At 46.3% G+C, this 17,652-nt stretch overlaps 1 protein-coding gene across 1 annotated transcript in view; it reads right to left on the bottom strand.

Moving 5' to 3' along the window:
* LAMA1 (laminin subunit alpha 1) overlaps window positions 1-16,433 on the bottom strand; it is a 172,319-nt gene extending 155,886 nt beyond the window's left edge. The window contains exon 1 of the mRNA XM_025365118.1: window positions 16,274-16,433. Within this exon, the coding sequence (XP_025220903.1) occupies window positions 16,274-16,346 (73 nt within the window). The 5' untranslated portion in view covers window positions 16,347-16,433. The remainder of the gene's footprint in view (window positions 1-16,273) is intronic.
* Between the last annotated feature and the right edge of the window lie 1,219 nt (window positions 16,434-17,652).

Below are 17,652 nucleotides of genomic sequence, written 5' to 3'. Positions count from 1 at the left end.
CGTTAAGAAAACAAAAAGACAAGCATAGACTGGGAGAAAATACTTTCAAATTACATGTCTGATAAAGGCTTTGTATCCAGGAAATATCCAAAACTCTTAACTAAGAAAATAAATAACTTGATTCAAAATTGGTCAAAATACTTGAATAGACATTTCACCAAAGATATATGAATGGCTAAGAAGCATTTGAAAAGATGCTCAATGTCATTAATCATTGGAGAAGTACAAAATAATACCACAAGATACCACTCTGAACCCATTGTACGTCTATCATCAGAAAGGTAACACATAGTGTTGGTAAGAATGTGGGGAAGCCGGAGCACTCAGGCACTGCTGGTAGGGCTGTAAAACTGTGCAGATACTTTGAAAAACACAAACTTACCACATGATCCATATTCTAATCCTAGGAATTTCACTCAAGAGAAATGAAACCTATATCTAAACAAAGAATTGTATGTGAATGTTTACAGCATTCTTCTTGATAGCTCCAAAAACCTGAAAACAATCAAAATGTCCATCAACTGATGACTGAATAAATAAAATGTGGTGTATCTACACACTGGAATACCATTCAGCAATAAAGTAGAACATTATTGATATACACTACAACATAGATGAACCCAGAAAATACTAAGTGAAAGAAGTAGACACAAAAGACTCCATTTTGGTTGGGTAAGGTGGCTCACGCCTGTAATCCCAGCACTCTGGGGAGGCCGAGACAGACAGATCACTTGAGGCCAGGAGTTCTAGGCTACCCTGTCCAACATGGTGAAACCCTGCCTCTACTAAAAATACAACAATTAGCCAGGCGTGGTGGCAGGCACCTGTAATCCCAGCTACTCAGGAGGCTGAGGCAGGAGAATCACTTGAACCCGGGAGGTGGAGGTTGCAGTGAGCCAAGATCACACCACTGCACTCCAGCTTGGGCAACAGAGCTGGAGTGTGACAGAACTGGACTCCATCTCAAAAAAAAAAAAAAAAAAAAAAGACTCCATTTTGTATGACTCCATGTATATGAAATTTCCAGAAAAGGCACTTCTCAAAGTACAGAAAGCAGATGATTGCTGGATGCCAGAGTAAGGGTGGGAGCAGTGGCTGGGCACAAATGAAAATGATGACACTTTCTGCAGTCTTGGAAAAGTTCACACCAGATTGTGGTGACTATCGTATAACACTCTAAATTTACTAAAAAACATTAAACTGTACACTTACAACTGGCAGAAGTTTAGGGTATATAAATTATACTGCAATAAAACTGTCAAAACAGAGATTCTCCTCACTCTTGTAAGTACATGGTATAAATTTATGTGGCCTGAAACTCACATCCTGAAGGAATGTGATGGAACCTGACACTTGATCCCTGAAATATCCTGTATCCAGCATTAGGAAGGCTGCCAATCGCCAAGAGAAAAGTCTGAATACCCAAAAAGACAGAAAGCTGTGACTATCAGTTTGAGGATATGGCCTAGGACTTGTTATGAGTCTGCTTCCTAGCAAAGGTATGTTCATAATGTGTACTGCAGAAGTGCATGTTGGATTCAAGTTATTCTCTTGTGAGTGTCTATGCGGTCAGATTGTAGGGAGTAACCAATCCTCGTGTATCTCCATCTTCTTCAGTGGCTTCCATTATCCACCAAAAAGTAGATACACATTTTATTTATATTTTTATTTTTAGAGATGGGGTCTCACCCTGTGGACTAGGCTAGAATACAGTGGTACAATCAAAGCTTACTGCAGCCTCGACCTCTTGGGCTCAAGTGATCCTCCTGCTTTAGCATCCTAAGTAGCTGGGGCTACAGATGCATGCCACCACACCTGGCTAATTTCTATTTTTTTTGTAGAGAGAGAGGTCTCCCTATGTTGCCCAGGCTGGTCTCGAACTCCTGGGCTCAAGGGATCTTCCTGCCTCAGCCTCTCAACGTACTGAGACTATAGGTGTGACCACCACATCTGGCCCCTACAACAGTGACCAAGGCGTTATTTTCTTTGTTAGCCAATTCCTTCAAATATTATTTTGGATTTATTTTAATATTGAATTTGAAATTATTCCCTTTACTGAAAACCATCTTATATACACATTTTCAAGGAAACTTTGATCATCTAAAACACGGCCCATTTAAATTCAGTCAATTATAATAATTAAAAGTAAACCAACAAAGTTAGAAACCACCAAAGACACAGGAGATGTTATGCTCATATTTCTAAAGAGAATGGGTCATTCTTTTGTTTAGTAATAAGTGATTTTTGTCAAACAAAAATCCATCTGTGACATAAATTCTGTATGCCTTTGTTCTGTGCCTGAGAGGAGGAGGAAGTCTCAGCCCAGAATGCCTGGAGGAGAACAGCTGTTCTCTCACTTCAAGAAAGCCCTTTAAAGCCATACAGGTACAGTTCCCTTAAAAACAAAACAAACCAAAAAAAACCTCTGCTATATGTAAAAATATCACTACTCAGCAAATGCCAACAAGTCTGCAGTCACACTAGAGTATTCTGAAGTCATATTCTTTAAAAGGAGACTTCATGCAGTAGAAATGTAGTGTTTAATTACAATTCTCTTTCTGTTGACAATGATACTATCCCACAGCAATAAGTGGAGTGACATAGGTGTCTGAGACTTTCAGAAACAGAAATCTCTCCCAAATCTGAACTGAGGAACACACTTAGTAGGATCCTTGGACATTTCTCAAGCTTGACTCCTAGCACTGGGGTCTGGAGTACAAGTCACCTGTATGGATGGCACTTTCTAGAAACTCAACAAATACTTGGTGACTATGTGTGTTAATGAATTTCTGGCTTGAGATGCCTAGAGATCAATGGCTCTAAAGCTAGAAATAAGTTTTTGTTGAGTACAATGTAAGTTTTAAGGTTGGATGGACTATTCATCATCAGTAAATAATCCTATTACAAAAAACGTAATCCATTTCTTCTTTGCATTGACTGGGTAGATGAGCATATGCCAGATTAATAATGTCTTCAAGTCATCAGGGTCCTCCTAGTTACTAGATTCTGCGGATTTTCTGTATCCATACTTGGACTCCCCTCATGAGTGCAGAGAGTGTCTGAATTTCTTGTTTTTGCTGCTGGCTTGTTCCTGTCCTTGTATTCTGGTTTAGAATGTGAGTGGAGGCCTGCCGGGCGCGGTGGCTCACACCTGTAATCCCAGCAACTTTGGGAGGCCAAGGTGGGTGGATCACGAGGTCAGAAGATTGAGACCATCCTGGCTAACACAGTGAACTAAAAATACAAAAAATTAGCCAGGCGTGGTGTGGTGGCGGCGCCTGTAGTCCCAGCTACTCGGGAGACTGAGGCAGGAGAATGGCGTGAACCCGGGAGGCAGAGCTTACAGTGAGCCGAGATCGTGCCACTGCACTCCAGCCAGGACAACAGAGCAAGATTCGTCTCAAAAATAAAAAAATAAAAAAAAGTAATGTGAGCAGAGACCTTGGTTCCAAAAGGTCTATCCATTCTCTTTCTTAGTCTGGTTACCTGGATTCTTCGTTGTTCCCTGTCTTTAAATCCTCCCTGGGGCTGGGCATGGTGGCTCACGCCTATAATCCCAGCACTTTGGGAGGCCGAGGCCGGCGGATCACGAGGTCAAGAGATCGAGACCATCCTGGCTAACATGGTGAAACCTTGTCTCTACTAAAAATACAAAACATTACCCGGGCGTGATGGCAGGTGCGCCTGTAGTCCCAGCTACTGGGGAGGCTGAGGCAGGAGAATGGCGTGAACCCGGGAGGCGGAGCTTGCAGTGAGCTGAGATCGCATAACTCCACTCCGGCCTGGGGGACACAGCAAGACTCCATCTCAAAAAAAAAAAAAAAAAAAGTGAGCGGAGGCCTTTGTTCCAAAAAGGTCTCTCCATTCTCTTTCTTAGTCTAGTTACCTGGATTCTTCCTTGTTCCCTGTCTTTAAATCCTGCCTTAGGCCGGGTGTGGTGGCTCACGCCTGTAATCCCAGCACCTTGGGAGGCCAAGATAGATGGGTGGTGGATCACCTGAGGTCAGGAGTTCGAGACCAGTCCGGCCAACATGGTGAAACCCCATCTCTACTAAAAATACAAAAAAAAATTAGCCAGGCATGGTGGTGGGTGCCTGTAGTCCCAGCTACTCAGGAGGCTGAGGCAGAAGAATCGCTTAAACCCAGGAGGCGGAGGTTACATTGAGCCGAGATTGTGCCACTGCACTTCACCCTGGGTGACAGAGTAAGACTCCGTCTAAAAAAAAAAAAAAAATCCTGCCTGGGTGACTTAGGTCTCCTAGCCTTCTGGAGCCAGCCCCCGCCCTTCCCCAGGAGATCTTCGCTCTGCTTCCTCACTAGTGACTTCCCTAACCCCCTCTGCCCGTCTGTCTGATCTCTAAATAATACCCACTATTTTTTTTTTTTGAGACAGAGTCTCACTCTGTTGCCCAAGCTGGAGTGCAGTGGCACAATGTCAGCTCACTGCAACCTCCGTCTCCTGGATTCAAGTAATTCTCTGCCTCAGCCTCCTGAGTAGCTGGGATTACAGGCGACCGCCCCCACGCCTGGCTAATTTTTGTATTTTTATTAGAGACGGGGTTTCATCATGTTGGCCAGGCTGGTCTTGAACTCCTGACCTCATGGTCCACCCACCTCGGCCTCCCAAAGTACTGGGCTTACAGACGTGAGCCACCGCGTCCAGCCAATACCTACTATTAAGAGATTTCCATTGCTTGTCTGTATTGGAATTTGTTTATTCAACAAATATTTACAGAATCTACTCCGTATGTCAGGCACTGTGCTAGCACAGCAAATGTAGGCAAACCTCTCGGCCCTTAAGGAGAGACAGGCAAGTTAACAAATAGGTGCAAAATGATGTACTGGTCAGATGTACAGAGAAATCACCACGGAAACAATAAGAAGGATGACAGGGTGGGCTGGAATAAGTCAGAGTGCCATAGGTGAAATAAATATCACGTGATGGAACTACAGCTGTCACAGAATGGTGACGATGTGGTTAGCAGTAGGAGAAGAGGCTGTGGAGAGGTCTGAGCAGAGCCTTGGAAGTCCCACTCAATAGAGAATGAGATGCCACTGAAGCAATTCAACAGGGATGGGATGACACGGTCAACCTCACCGTCCATTAACTCAGGGGGAACTTCCAATGCCAACAGCTTTCCGGGCTCTTGGAAAACAGTTACATTACATGCTACGTTAGACTTCATCCCACACTTGCAGCTGGACTGACCCTTCCAGAAGAACCTGCTCCACCCTGCAGACAGGCCCAGGCCCAGGTTCTGGCTCTGCTCGGTTAGGGTCAGTGTGATACCTCTCCAAGTGCCTGTAGCAGGGAAGCCAGGTAAGCAGCTCGTCTGTAAGTCAATATAGGCAGATGTGTAAGGGGTGTGTGTGTGCATGTGTGTCTGTGTGTGACAGGGACATGGAAAGGAAAATGGCTCTTGTTTTGTTGGGTGGAAGAGAAATAATAAGCCAAATATTGAGGAAAACTTCTGAAGGAGGCCAGAAAAGCAAGTGCATAATGAATTATTAATTAAAGACAAGAGCAGGCCAGGCACACTGGCTCACACCTGTAAGCCCAGCACCCTGGGAGGCCAAGGCAGGTGGATCACCTGAGGTCAGGGTTCTCAAGACCAGCCTGGCCAACATGGTGAAACCCCATCTCTACAAAAATACAAAAATTAGCTGGGCATGATGGCTGGTGCTTGTAATCCAGTTACTTGGGAGGCTGAGGTGGGAGAACGACTTGAACCCGGGAGGCGGAGGTTGCAGTGAGCTGAGATAGCGCCTCTGCACTCGAGCCTGGGCAACACAGTGAGACTTCATCTCAATAAATAAATAAATAAATAAATAAATAAGCAGAAGAGGACCGGAGCAGTAGGTGAATAAAGACAGCCAGACCCTGGAGTCACCAGACATGAGAAGGTACAAGACGAGATCAGCAGGTTGTATCAGGGGAGAAGGGGGTAGCCCAGTTAATCCCACAGAAAAGGCTCCTGTGACCTGTCCATGTAAAGGCATTGAGAAAGAAGGGATGCAGCACAGAATAATATCTGAATATGGAAGACACTTACTAAATTTTGGATGAATTTGTTAAAGAATGAACAATTCAGTGCAACACCAGATCAATCAACACCCAATTCTGCAACACGAGACTTTATCCCAAAACATGAGGACTGTAAATGTCATACATGATCAAGAGTATTTTTCAAAGAAAGAAGGGTCTTGGTGAATGACCAAGTCAGCAAAGCAAGACTCAACTGTGGGGAAGCCCCTTTAAACACAAGTGCAACAATGATGCATCGGGTGAGACCTTTCCAAGTGAAAAACGCTACACAAAGGACAATGGGGACACAGAAGAAACCGGCTTTCCCTGAGCCACGTCACTGATCCAACGTGATCTCTAAGTGCACGGACTGCTCACAGCTCTGAGATGTGTGGGTGTCGTTATTCCCACTTCACGGAGCTGTGAGAATATCAGGAAATAGACATGAAGTGAGGAGAGTCAGTTGGGACCCGAGTATTCCACATCTGTTATGTACAGAGCACTAGCCTGTGGGCCGCGGTGGGCAGGACACGATCAATGCCCTAACTTCCACCCTACAGACAAAGCAAGGGGTGGTGGCAGATCCTGCCTCCTTGCGTTGCTGTGTAAACTGCATTCACCTACAAAATTTATGATATTACCTGAGTGGTTCTCAACCCTGGCTGCACAGTGGAATCACCTGGGAAGCACTTTTTTTTTTTTTTTTAGACAGAGCCTTGCTCTGTCACCAGGCTGGAGTGCAATGGCGCAATCTCAGCTCACTGCAACCTCCACCTCCCAGGTTCAAGCGATTCTCCTGCCTCAGCCTCCCAAGTAGCTGGGACTACAGGCGCGCACCACCACTCCCAGCTAATTTTTGTATTTTTAGTAGAGACGGGGTTTCACCATGTTGGCCACGATGGTCTCGAGCTCTTGACCTCGAGATCTGCCCGCCTCAGCCTCCCAAAGTGCTGGGATTACAGGCATGAGCCACCACGCCCGGCCAGAAAACTCCTTTTGATATACACACTTTTCAGTTCCTTGGACTTCAAAAACAAATACACCAAGAAAGTCAAGAAGTGCCGTGGATTCACAGTGAGGAAGGCAGCCGAGAACAGGGCTCTCCAGACACACTAACTTTGAACATCCTTGACCCAGGGCCTGGAAGAGTGGAGGTCCCAAAGTGTCTTCAGTGCATGGATGAATGAGTGCATCAATGAATGAGCAAGTGCATGAAAAAAAATTTAAAAACTGAATAGAAATGACAGTACTCCTACAAGGAAATACTATTCTCCTCTCCAATGAGGTGTTAACTCTAAAATGTTAACTCTCGTGGTTCACGCCTGTAATCCCAGCACTTTGGGAAGCCGAGGCAGGCAGATCACGAGGTAAGGAGTTCGAGACAACCCTGACCGACATAGTGAAACCCTGTGTCTACTAAAAATACAAAAATTAGCTAGGCATGGCGGCATGTGCCTGTAGTCCCAGTTACTCAAGAGGCTGAGGAAAGAGAATCGCTTGAACCTGGGAGGCAGAGGTTTCAGTGAGGCAAGATGGCGCCACTGCACTCCACCACTTCAGCCTAGGCAACAGAGCAAGACTCCATCTCAAAAAAATAAATATAAAGGCCAGGCGTGGTGGCTCACGCCTGTAATCCCAGCACTTTGGGAGGCCGAGGCAGGCGGATCACGAGGTCAGGAGATCAAGACCACGGTGAAACACTGTTCCTACTAAAAAATACAAAAAATTAGCCGGGCGTGGTGGCGGGCACCTGTAGTCCCTGCTACTCAGGAGGCTGAGGCAGGAGAATGGCGTGAACCCGGGAGGCAGAGCTTGCAGTAAGCCGAGATCGCGCCACTGCACTCCAGCCTGGGCGACAGAGCGAGACGCCGTCTCAATAATAATAATAATAATAATAATAATAATAATGATAATAATAATAAATAAATATTTTTTTAAAATGCTAACTCCCAGCCAGGCATGGTGGCTCATACCTGTAATCCCAGCACTTTGGGAGACTGAGGCAGGCGGATCACTTGAGGTCAGGAGTTCAAGACCAGCCTGGCCAACATGGTGAAACTCTGTCTCTACTAAAAATACAAAAATTAGCTGGGTGTGGTGACAGGCCACTCCCAGCTACTCAGGAGGCTGAGGCAAGAGAATCGCTTGAACCCGCGAGGCAGAGGTTGCAGTGAGCCGAGATTGTGCCACTGCACTCCAGCCTGGGTGACATAGCGAGACTCTGTCTCAAAAAAGAAAAAAGAGGAAAAAAGCTAACTCCCTTTTAAAGAAAAACACTGGGAGCTTCCAAAAGCATTCATATGTGGATGTATTATCTCTAATTCTCCCCATTCCAAACTTCTAGAATGAACAAAAGTATGCCCATGAAGCCAGGAGTGAAGCTGCAAAGAGTCGGAAAAACTCATTTTGTACTGAAGTAAAGGTAAAAATGGCAGAGTTGGAGATTCAGATAAAAGGGCTGAAGAGACAAACTGTGGATTTTGAGGGGCGGGGAAAGAGTACCAGCCCACCAGAGGACACAGCAGCAGGGACAGAAAGCAAGCAGTGGCAGGAAGAGCTCTGCAAACAACCATTTAGACCAGAAATCCAAAGGGTCTGCTTGAAGACCAACTGAAAAGGTCCTTGTGCCTCTGGATACAAAATGGGAAAAGGTTTTCTGAAGCACAGATTTTGGTTCCTACCCAGATCAAATGAACTGCAATCCACGTGATTGGATGACGCAAAGTCTAAGAGGCTGAAGGACCTCATACCCAGAGAGGGGCCAGGGCTGGGTTTGTTATCCAGAGTCCGAGGAATGGCTTTATGGTTCCTCAGACAACTTGACTACCTGTGGGGAGTTCCTCGGTGTTACTGTCCTCCCGCTTCTAATGACCCAGGTTTTAACACTAGAACGCCCCCTGGAGTTGTCTGTGTAGTCAAAGAAATGCTGGGAGCTAAGGTTTTGATCTTCGAAACAGATATGTCCCTTCTTTTTGACACTGGCTTATGGCATTCTGGACCAGCCATTCAAAGGAGGAGCAGATGGCAACTCTGGCTGGGTGGAAACCCCAATTTATCACAAAATACAATGCATATTCAGAAGTGAGACAGTTGAAACAGGCCATCACATCAAGGTTGTCCTGGGGTTGGTATGTTGCAGCCTGTGCATGAGTTGTCAGGTGAGGTTTTCAGTGGGAAATGGGAGTACATTTCGGGTGAGAGAGTCACGTAACCAAATCACACAGCTGCAAGTCAACATGCCACGTGAGGTTAGACAGGAAGGAGACCCCTGCAATGGAAGCTAATAGTTCAGCTACAGAAAAGTGTGGAGAAGGGCAGGGTAGCTGTGACCGAACTTGGAGGGATCACAGAGGGCCACAGCAGGTGGGCAGCAGCTGAGGCAGCACATTATGAAGGCGGTATTTTGGCGGGGTTACTGTAACTGCAGTGTGGGCCTAGATTAAACGAAAGGACACAGGCTAGCATCAGAGACCCGATAAAAAGCAGCCGGCTGGCTGGGCGCACTGGCTCACGCCTGTAATCCCAGCACTTTGGGAGGCCGAGGTGGGTGGATCACGAGGTCAGGAGACCTAGACCATCCTGACCAATATGGCTGAGGCAGGAGAATTGCTTGAACTGGGAGGCAGAGGTCGCAGTGAGCAGAGATTGAGCCACTGTACTCCAGCCTGGGCAACAGAGTGAGACTCCATGCCAAAGGAAAAAGAAAGAAAAAAGCATCGTGTATCATAATCAACACTGTGGTGTGAGGATTTTTTCCCCTCCCCCCACCCCAACTTCTAATTGTTCTCTTTTAACTAAAAATCATCTGCTAAATGTAAGCATCTTCTTTAACGCTGCTATTGTCATAGAGAACCTCCTGAGGTTCTGGCAGGAAACTATGGAGCAATGGAACAAGATGCAGGAAATACTTTCGGGAATGAGAAAAGATGGCACTTTCCATAAATACTCATTGATCTAAATCTGACATTCCCACCAGCAATACAGGAGGTTCTCTGGCACAAGAATGTCAGTCACACTGCCTGCTGGGCCAGCAGATCAGACTTCAAAGATAACTTCTGGAATGAAGAGATTCAAACTTCAAATGGTTGATTTTAAAAAAATGTGCACACACACTGAAATCACACTGGTGATTTCGCAGTGGTATTTCTCCATCACCATTTCTGAATGAACACTTCGAGATAAAAGCTTACCTAGGCAAGAATGTTACCCACCCAAGCTGATCTGGAATCTCACTGCCTCCATTGTCTGCCTCTTGCCCCCAAGCAAGATGAGGAACAAGTTAACCCAAAGCAAGCTGTCCTGAGCCAGCCTTAGAAAACAAAGACACAAGTGGGAAGACTCTGTGCTATTTATTATCAAACGGTTCCTCTGGACACTGTCACCCCCAGTATAAAGGGGGGTGAAAATACAATGAACCCTGCTATCGTGTGGTGTTTTATGCTGAAATAGCTCCCTGACAGACATGTTCCAACAGAGCCAAAGTTCATGACCTTAACTAAATTACTTCTATGAAGGGTTTTTTTCTCCTCACTAATTTTGCAATGCCTTGGTTTATTCTATTGTCCATGGATGCATATTGATATTTTAGAAATAACACAAGTAAAAGAATTATTTGCAAACTTGTAAATAACTACATACATCATTCTTAGGAGACGATAGTTTATGTGGTTCATCCAAACATTCCTGAGGAATGTAACGAAAAACTTCAGCTAAAGTCTAAGTTCTAGAGTGCTGTCCAGTTGCTATCAATTAATTTTTATATTCAAGGTACAGATTTAACTTATTCATTAGAAATTTTTTTAAATAAAGATTTTCTGTACCTGCCATAGTGTTCCAGTAATAAGTCATACCTATCGGTCAATACATTAACTTACCCTTAACGTGTAATAGAATTATTCTCAAACTCAACTTCTCTATATCATAAATCATAAAGTTCTAAAATATATTTTTTAAAATTCTCTATGGCTTAAAAATAGCTTATTAATACTACAGTAAACAATACTTTTAGAAGTAGTACAATGCCATGAAATCAATCAAGTTTTTAAACCCCAAAAGATCTAGGAAACACTGCTCTAACAATACCTTTCTGTCAAAGCCCTACTTGGAAGGACAAGTTGCAAGGTGAAAAGGTTGCAAGTATATATATTTACTAAATGATGTGTTAACATCCCACACAAGGTCTAGTAAAGAAGTTAGTATGAGGGGAGGGCGGTGGACAGAGGGATACTGTTCCATGCATCCATGTTTCCTCAGAAAATCACTGGTGCCCCTCTTACACTATTAGAGAAGAAGTGGGTTTTATGATGTAGTTTGCTTTTAAAAGTTACCTGAAGAAACATCTTTAGAAGCTTACCCAAAAAACTAAAGCCAGTGGTTACCTCAAAAGAGAGTAAAAAAGCCAAATCTTAACTTTTTTTCTATCTATAGTACCTTTTGCATTCTGTACCATAAATATGGACTATCAATTCAAAATAAATATATATACACATATATGTATTTACATATATGTGTGTGTGTGTGTGTGTGTATATATATATATATATATTTTTTTTTTTTTTGAGACGGAGCTTCGCTCTTGTTGCCCAGGCTGGAGTGCAATGGCGCAATCTCAGCTCACCGCAACCTCCGCCTCCAGGGTTCAAGCGATTCTCCTGCCTCAGCCTCCCGAGTAGCTGGGACTACAGGTGCGTGCCACCTGAGTGCCCAGCTAATTTTTTGTATTTTTGGTAGAGACAGGGTTTCTCCATGGTGGTCAGTCTGGTCTTGAACTCCTGACCTTAGGTGACCCACCTGCCTCAGCTTCCCAAAGTGCTGGGATTACAGGCGTGAGCTACCGCGTCCAGCTATTCAAAATATTTTTAAAGTTACTTGATTCCTAAATAAAGATGTTCATTTCAACTCAGCTCAGCAACAAGAAGTGGCTACTAACTGCTAAAAACACTATAAAGCAACGAACCGGCAGATATGAATAAAGCAGTCCCTGCCCTTGAGAAGCCTGAGAGAGAAGGTGAGATAGATAAGCAAGCCAATTACTGGCCCCATGACAGGCAAGACAATAGGATTGAGCAGGGAAAGCCCTGGGAGTGCAGGGAAGGTGGTCTAACAAATACTTCAGCAGAGAGAGAGCTGGGAAGATTTTTCAGGGTTCTTTAGAACCCAAATGAAAGACGTGTCCAGCACTTAATAGCACATGTTCCAGGAAACACTGGTTAGCTACAAAGAGGTGCAGGCATGTCCCAGATGCTGCTGTCTCAGCTCTGAGACAGCAGGCCAGCTGGGGTCCCAGCCTCCTTGCTTTACCCACAGTGTGACGCAGCAGGGCACTGTCATTCTGTGCATCTGATAAAGTGAGGGGTTTGGGGCACATAATCTAAACCCAGAGGGTGGGCCCAGGAGAGGGATTTGGAGTGAAAAGGGCACACCTTGGAAGAAGACCACTTGCTTAAACACAAAGGAAGGAAAGTCAGTCACATTGGGGAACATTAAGTAATTTGATAAAGAAACGGTGAGAAATGGGAAGAATTTTAAACAGGAGTAGGAGCAGTTAAGGAGATGGTGTTTCTAGAAACATCGCAGTAATGGCACTGCTGAGGAGGGAGAACAGGTGAGGCTGCTGGCCTGCTGGGTGAACCATCGCACTATTTCCTGAGAAAAACAAACAACCTGAGAAAAACAAACAATTCCTAAGCCTAGCCAGCAGTGAGGGGAAAGAGACTGCACAGATTTTCAGGAGGTAAAATCAACAAGTCTTAATGACCAAACGGATTTCAGCAATGAAAGAGACAGGATGTCCAGGATGATGAGCAATGAGCAAGTACAATAGGCATAACAGTAATAACCATCATGCACTGAGTACCTGACACGCCTTACACCGTGCCAATATGTTTCACATATTATTTAATCATATCAATGCTATCCATTTTATAGCTAGAAAGCTGACATTCAGAGAAGTTAAGAAACTTAGCCATGGCCGTAGCTAATCATAGTGACAGGTCTGGCATTTGAGCCCAAGACTATTTGATTCCAAATCTAGACTCCAAATTTCTAGACAATTATGCATTTTGGAGAATACAGTTTAAAAATATATAGTTCTTTATAAAATAGTAATAGTGATGAATATAGATAAACTTGCTTGTTGGGGTTTAACCCTGTACTAGGTACTGGTCTAAGAACTTTTCTCACATTATTTCATTTAATCATTAACATCCCTTCCAGATAGGCACTATTATTATTCCCATTTTACAGATGGTGAAACTAAAGCACAGGTCATGTCCCCAATTTGCCATAGCTAGTAAAGCCAGAGAATTAAACACCTGAAGCTTAAAGATAGAGCTTGTGTTATTTCCCCATAACAATTTACTGTACATGAAAATGAATATCCATAGGATTTTATGAATGAATTAGTATAAAACGGTAGGGTGTTTCAAGGATCATTACCCTGAAATAAATGGTCCCAGAAACATTTTATGATATGAGTTTATAAAGCAGTGCAATTATAAAGCAGTGGCACAAGACACTAAAGATCAGTATATGTATTTATTCTAATATTCTTGTTGCATCTGAATTCTCAATCACACTAGATTAACTACAGGTGTAGGCTTCATATTTAATGTCTGGAAAAAAAGAGGGAAAAAAAGAATGGACTAAAGTCCAGGCTATGTAGGAGGTGGGCAGTGATGCTTCTATTACACATACCCTTGTTTCCAACTGCTAAAATCAATATTTTTCATGGGCCCTTAGTTAGAGAATACAGCAACAGAAAAGGAAAATACACCTTTGAAATGCATTCAGGCTTGCATACTTTACAGTGGAGTATATACTTGCTAAATTTGAATACTATGTCATATATGAGAATGAAGTGAATTTTCTTTTACTCGTAGATTTTTTTCTGTACTTAGAATTGTCTATTTTATTCAGAAAAAAAGAGGGGATGGTTTCCAACAAAAGTGATGAAGCTACCATAATTTCCTGTGATTTGCCAGCCATGAATTTAACACATTATTTTTACAAACACAATACCTCCTATTCAATACTTAGAAGGAGCTCACTTGAAACTGATTATATTTCAAAGGAAAGTGAGCCATCAGGTCATATAGTATAAGTTGTAAGGTAACCCAGAGAGACTGCAGAAATGATACGGAACGTCTAACAATCTGAACGTCAATAGAGAATAAGTTATTTTAAAAACTAACACCAGACAGCTAACTAGCAGGTGATTTGCAGGTCAGGATTATTGTATTATCACCAAAACACACAACTTTACTAATCATTCATGCTATTCACGAGGCACAAAATCGTTTCTTTAAAAAAAAAAAAAAAAATCAGGCCGCGCGCAGTGGCTCACTCCTGTAATCCCAGCACTTTGGGAGGCCGAGGCGGGCGGATCACGAGGTCAGGAGTTCGAGACCACTCTGGCCAATATGGTGAAACCCTGTCTCTACTAAAAATACAAAAAATAAATAAATAAATAATAGCCGGGCGTGGTGGCACACGCCTGTAGTCCCAGCTACTCAGGAGACTGAGGCAAAAGAATCGCTTGAACCCGGGAATGGGAGGTTGCAGTGAGCGGAGATGGCGCCACTGCACTCCAGCCTGCAGCCTAGCGACAGCGAGACTCCATCTCAAAAAAAAAAAAAAATCAAAACTGCTCAAGGAGGCTCGTGAGGAAGGGTGAGGGCTGGTGGGGTTCAGAACGCAAACAGGGAATGGGATATGCAACATTAAAGGGCTCCTGCCCTGGGAGGTTTTCCGCGGCATCTCAAAGCAGGAAAGCCCCATGAGGTCCCACTTTCTCCAAACACCACTTATAACCGGCAGGCCAAGTGCCGAGCCCCGAGGGGCCGGGACAACCTTCAGGCCATCTCCCCAGCCTAAGACTTTCAGTTTCGGGGAACAATAAGCTGAGGCAAGCTGCTCTTTCTCTACCCTGTGGGAAACTGGGACTTGTTCACTTTCAGCAGCCTGATAGACAGGAGTCCGCTCCAAGTCCTCTAGGGCTCCTCTCCCTCCCCAAAGGCTCCTTTCTTCTGGCTGATAACTATGTAAATTCCCTCTTCCCAGCCCGGCTCCGTGCAGCAGACTCGCAGCTATTCAAAGCTGCGTTTCCAGCTCCGGTCCAGTGCTTCCATCATGAATGCTTGAATGAATGAGATGGTCGCGTTTCTGCAGAGCTCAAAACTCAGCACAATGCCCAAACACACGTTTCCCACGAGGGCACTGCGAACTCCGCCCACTACTTTTGACCTGTACATTTTTTTTTTTTTAATGAAGTTTGTATTTGTGGGAATACGCCCATTGTCATGTGCTGCATACTTTAAGATGTTTTCAACAAATATTTGTGACTGTCTAGCCAACACGAAGCCACGCTGCGAAGACAGCTCTGGGGGTGGCGTGGGGACTGGGTTTGTCCCCCCAAAGGGAAAAGAATTCTCTCCTTTCTTTCTCTCTCTCCCTCCCGCCCGCAAAAACAGAAACTGAAAATTCGCTTTTGAGTTTCTCTTCTCAATCCTTGCAACGCGCATGCAAGGTGCTCCCTTCTCCGCCTGTCCCTCGCCCCGGCGCGCCCACGGTCAAACCTGCGCGGGGAATGAACGGGTTTGGCCACTTCGCCGATTGCACAAAGAGCGAGGGTCGGGAAGGCGCATCAGTGCCCTGAACGCCGCCTGCGGGTCCCCCTGCCCGGGGCCGCTGGCGAGGGGCGCGCTTCTTGCCGCGTCTCTCCCCACTAGCCCGCCCGGCAGCGAGTGGCCCCGAGGTATCCGCTCTTCCCCGACCGCGGCGACCCAGCTTGCGCAGCCGGACAATGAGGGCGATTCGGAGGAGCTCTTTCCCCATTCATTCCCCGCGCCCGGCCAGCAGCCCCGCCACCCCTGCCCGCGCAGCCGGGGCACGGAAAGCACCCCCAGGCGCCCGCTCCCGCCACCCCCAGCACTGCTCGCGTAGATGGCGCTCCTGGATCACTAAGTTCCGCAAAAGCCAGAGGCGAGGCTGGACGACCCCCGAAGCCCGAGGAGGTTAAAGTCTAAGCTTGCGAAGAGCGGGCAGCGTCCCCCAGGAGCGGCGTCCCCATCCCGCCCTCCCCGGCAGGCGCGGGAGACCCACGTGTCAGCGGCCCCCAGTCCGAGGTGCACCAGGATACGCGCCCGGTCTGCAGCAGCCCCAACGCGACGGGCTTTGTCCGCGGCCGCCCCCGCCCGCCCGCCTGCGGGGAACGGGGACCCGAGACCCAGGGACCCGGGCCGGGCTCACCTCTCTGCTGGCACCGCGCGGCGACCCACAGCAGCGAGGCCAGGAGCACGCCCCACGCGCCGCCGCCGCGCATCTCGCCTCTTCGCCGCTCGTTGGGTCTGGGGAGAAAGCCGCGCGCCCGCCTGGAACGCTCCGCGGGACGCGAGTCTGAGCTGCCGCCGCCCCGCCGCCCTTGGCGTCCCGGCCGCCCCTCCCTCCAGCCGCCCTCGGACACACCTCCCGGCTGCGCCCCGCCCCGCCCGGCCTGGCCCAGCCGCCCACACCCCTCCTCTGGGGGCGCCCAGCTTGGCTGCCGGGATCCCGCGCACGCGGACCCCTGGTGGGGGAGGTCGGGCTGACAGCGGCCGCCGCCCTGGCTCCGGGTAGGAGGTGGGCGGAGAAGGTGGGCTGAGGGGAGGAGAAACTGGGCTGTGGGGGCCCGGGAGGGTGGATTCCGAGAAAGTATGTGCCCTGCTGACCCTGCCCGCCCCGCCGCGGCCCTGCAGTCCCCGGGCCAGGATCCACGCGCCCCTGCCGGGAGCTGGGCGAGAGGCGAACCCTCGGGACGCCACCCAGGCTCGGCCGACCCGCCGCCCTCTCCGCCGTGGGCAGAGGACTTGAGGATTTGTTCTGAAAATCAGTTGCAACTTGTTCCCCACTTTGTTTGCCTAAAGAAGGCAAGGTCCCTTGGACTTAATTATTATGATTAGATACCCTCACCGCTGGAGAGAGGAAGCGCTCCTGACACGCGATTTCAACTGCTTTGTTATTATAATAATAATTATTATTATTTTTAAACTATGTCTGGTCCCCGTTAAAGAATGTTTAATTTCCTCTGATTTTTTTTTTCTTTTTGTCTATCAAAAGTATTGGCTGGGCGCAGTGGCTCACGCCTGTAATTCCAGCACTTTGGGAGGCCGAGGCGGGTGGATCACTTGAGGTCAGGAGTTCAAAACCAGCCTGGCCAACATGGTGAAACCCCGTCTCTACTAAAAAAAATCCGAAAATTAGCCGGGCGTGGTGATGGGCGCCTGCAGTCACAGCTACTCGAGAGGCTGAGGCAGGAGAATCGCTTGAACCCTGGAGCCAGGTTGCAGTCAGCTGAGATCACACCGCTGCACTTCAGCCTGGGAGACACAGTGAGACTCCGTCTCAAAAAAAAAAAAAAGTATTCATAACACTTTGCAGATTTCACATTTTCTCAATATAAATATACAGGAACAATGTCCCATATACTCTCTCTCTATATATATACATATATATATATTATATAAATATACAGGGACAATGTCTCATAATACTATTATGTTTTTTAACACTTAAAAAAAGCTTAATTATGACCGTTTTCAAAACCAGGGCTCACACAGGCTGAGATGAGTTAGACCCCAGGTCTGGTTTCT

This window comes from Theropithecus gelada, chromosome 18 (genome assembly GCF_003255815.1).
Source record: "Theropithecus gelada isolate Dixy chromosome 18, Tgel_1.0, whole genome shotgun sequence".
Lineage (NCBI taxonomy): Eukaryota > Metazoa > Chordata > Mammalia > Primates > Cercopithecidae > Theropithecus > Theropithecus gelada.
The sequence above is the reverse complement of the archived record's forward strand: the minus strand, read 5'-3'. Positions and strand labels throughout refer to the sequence as shown.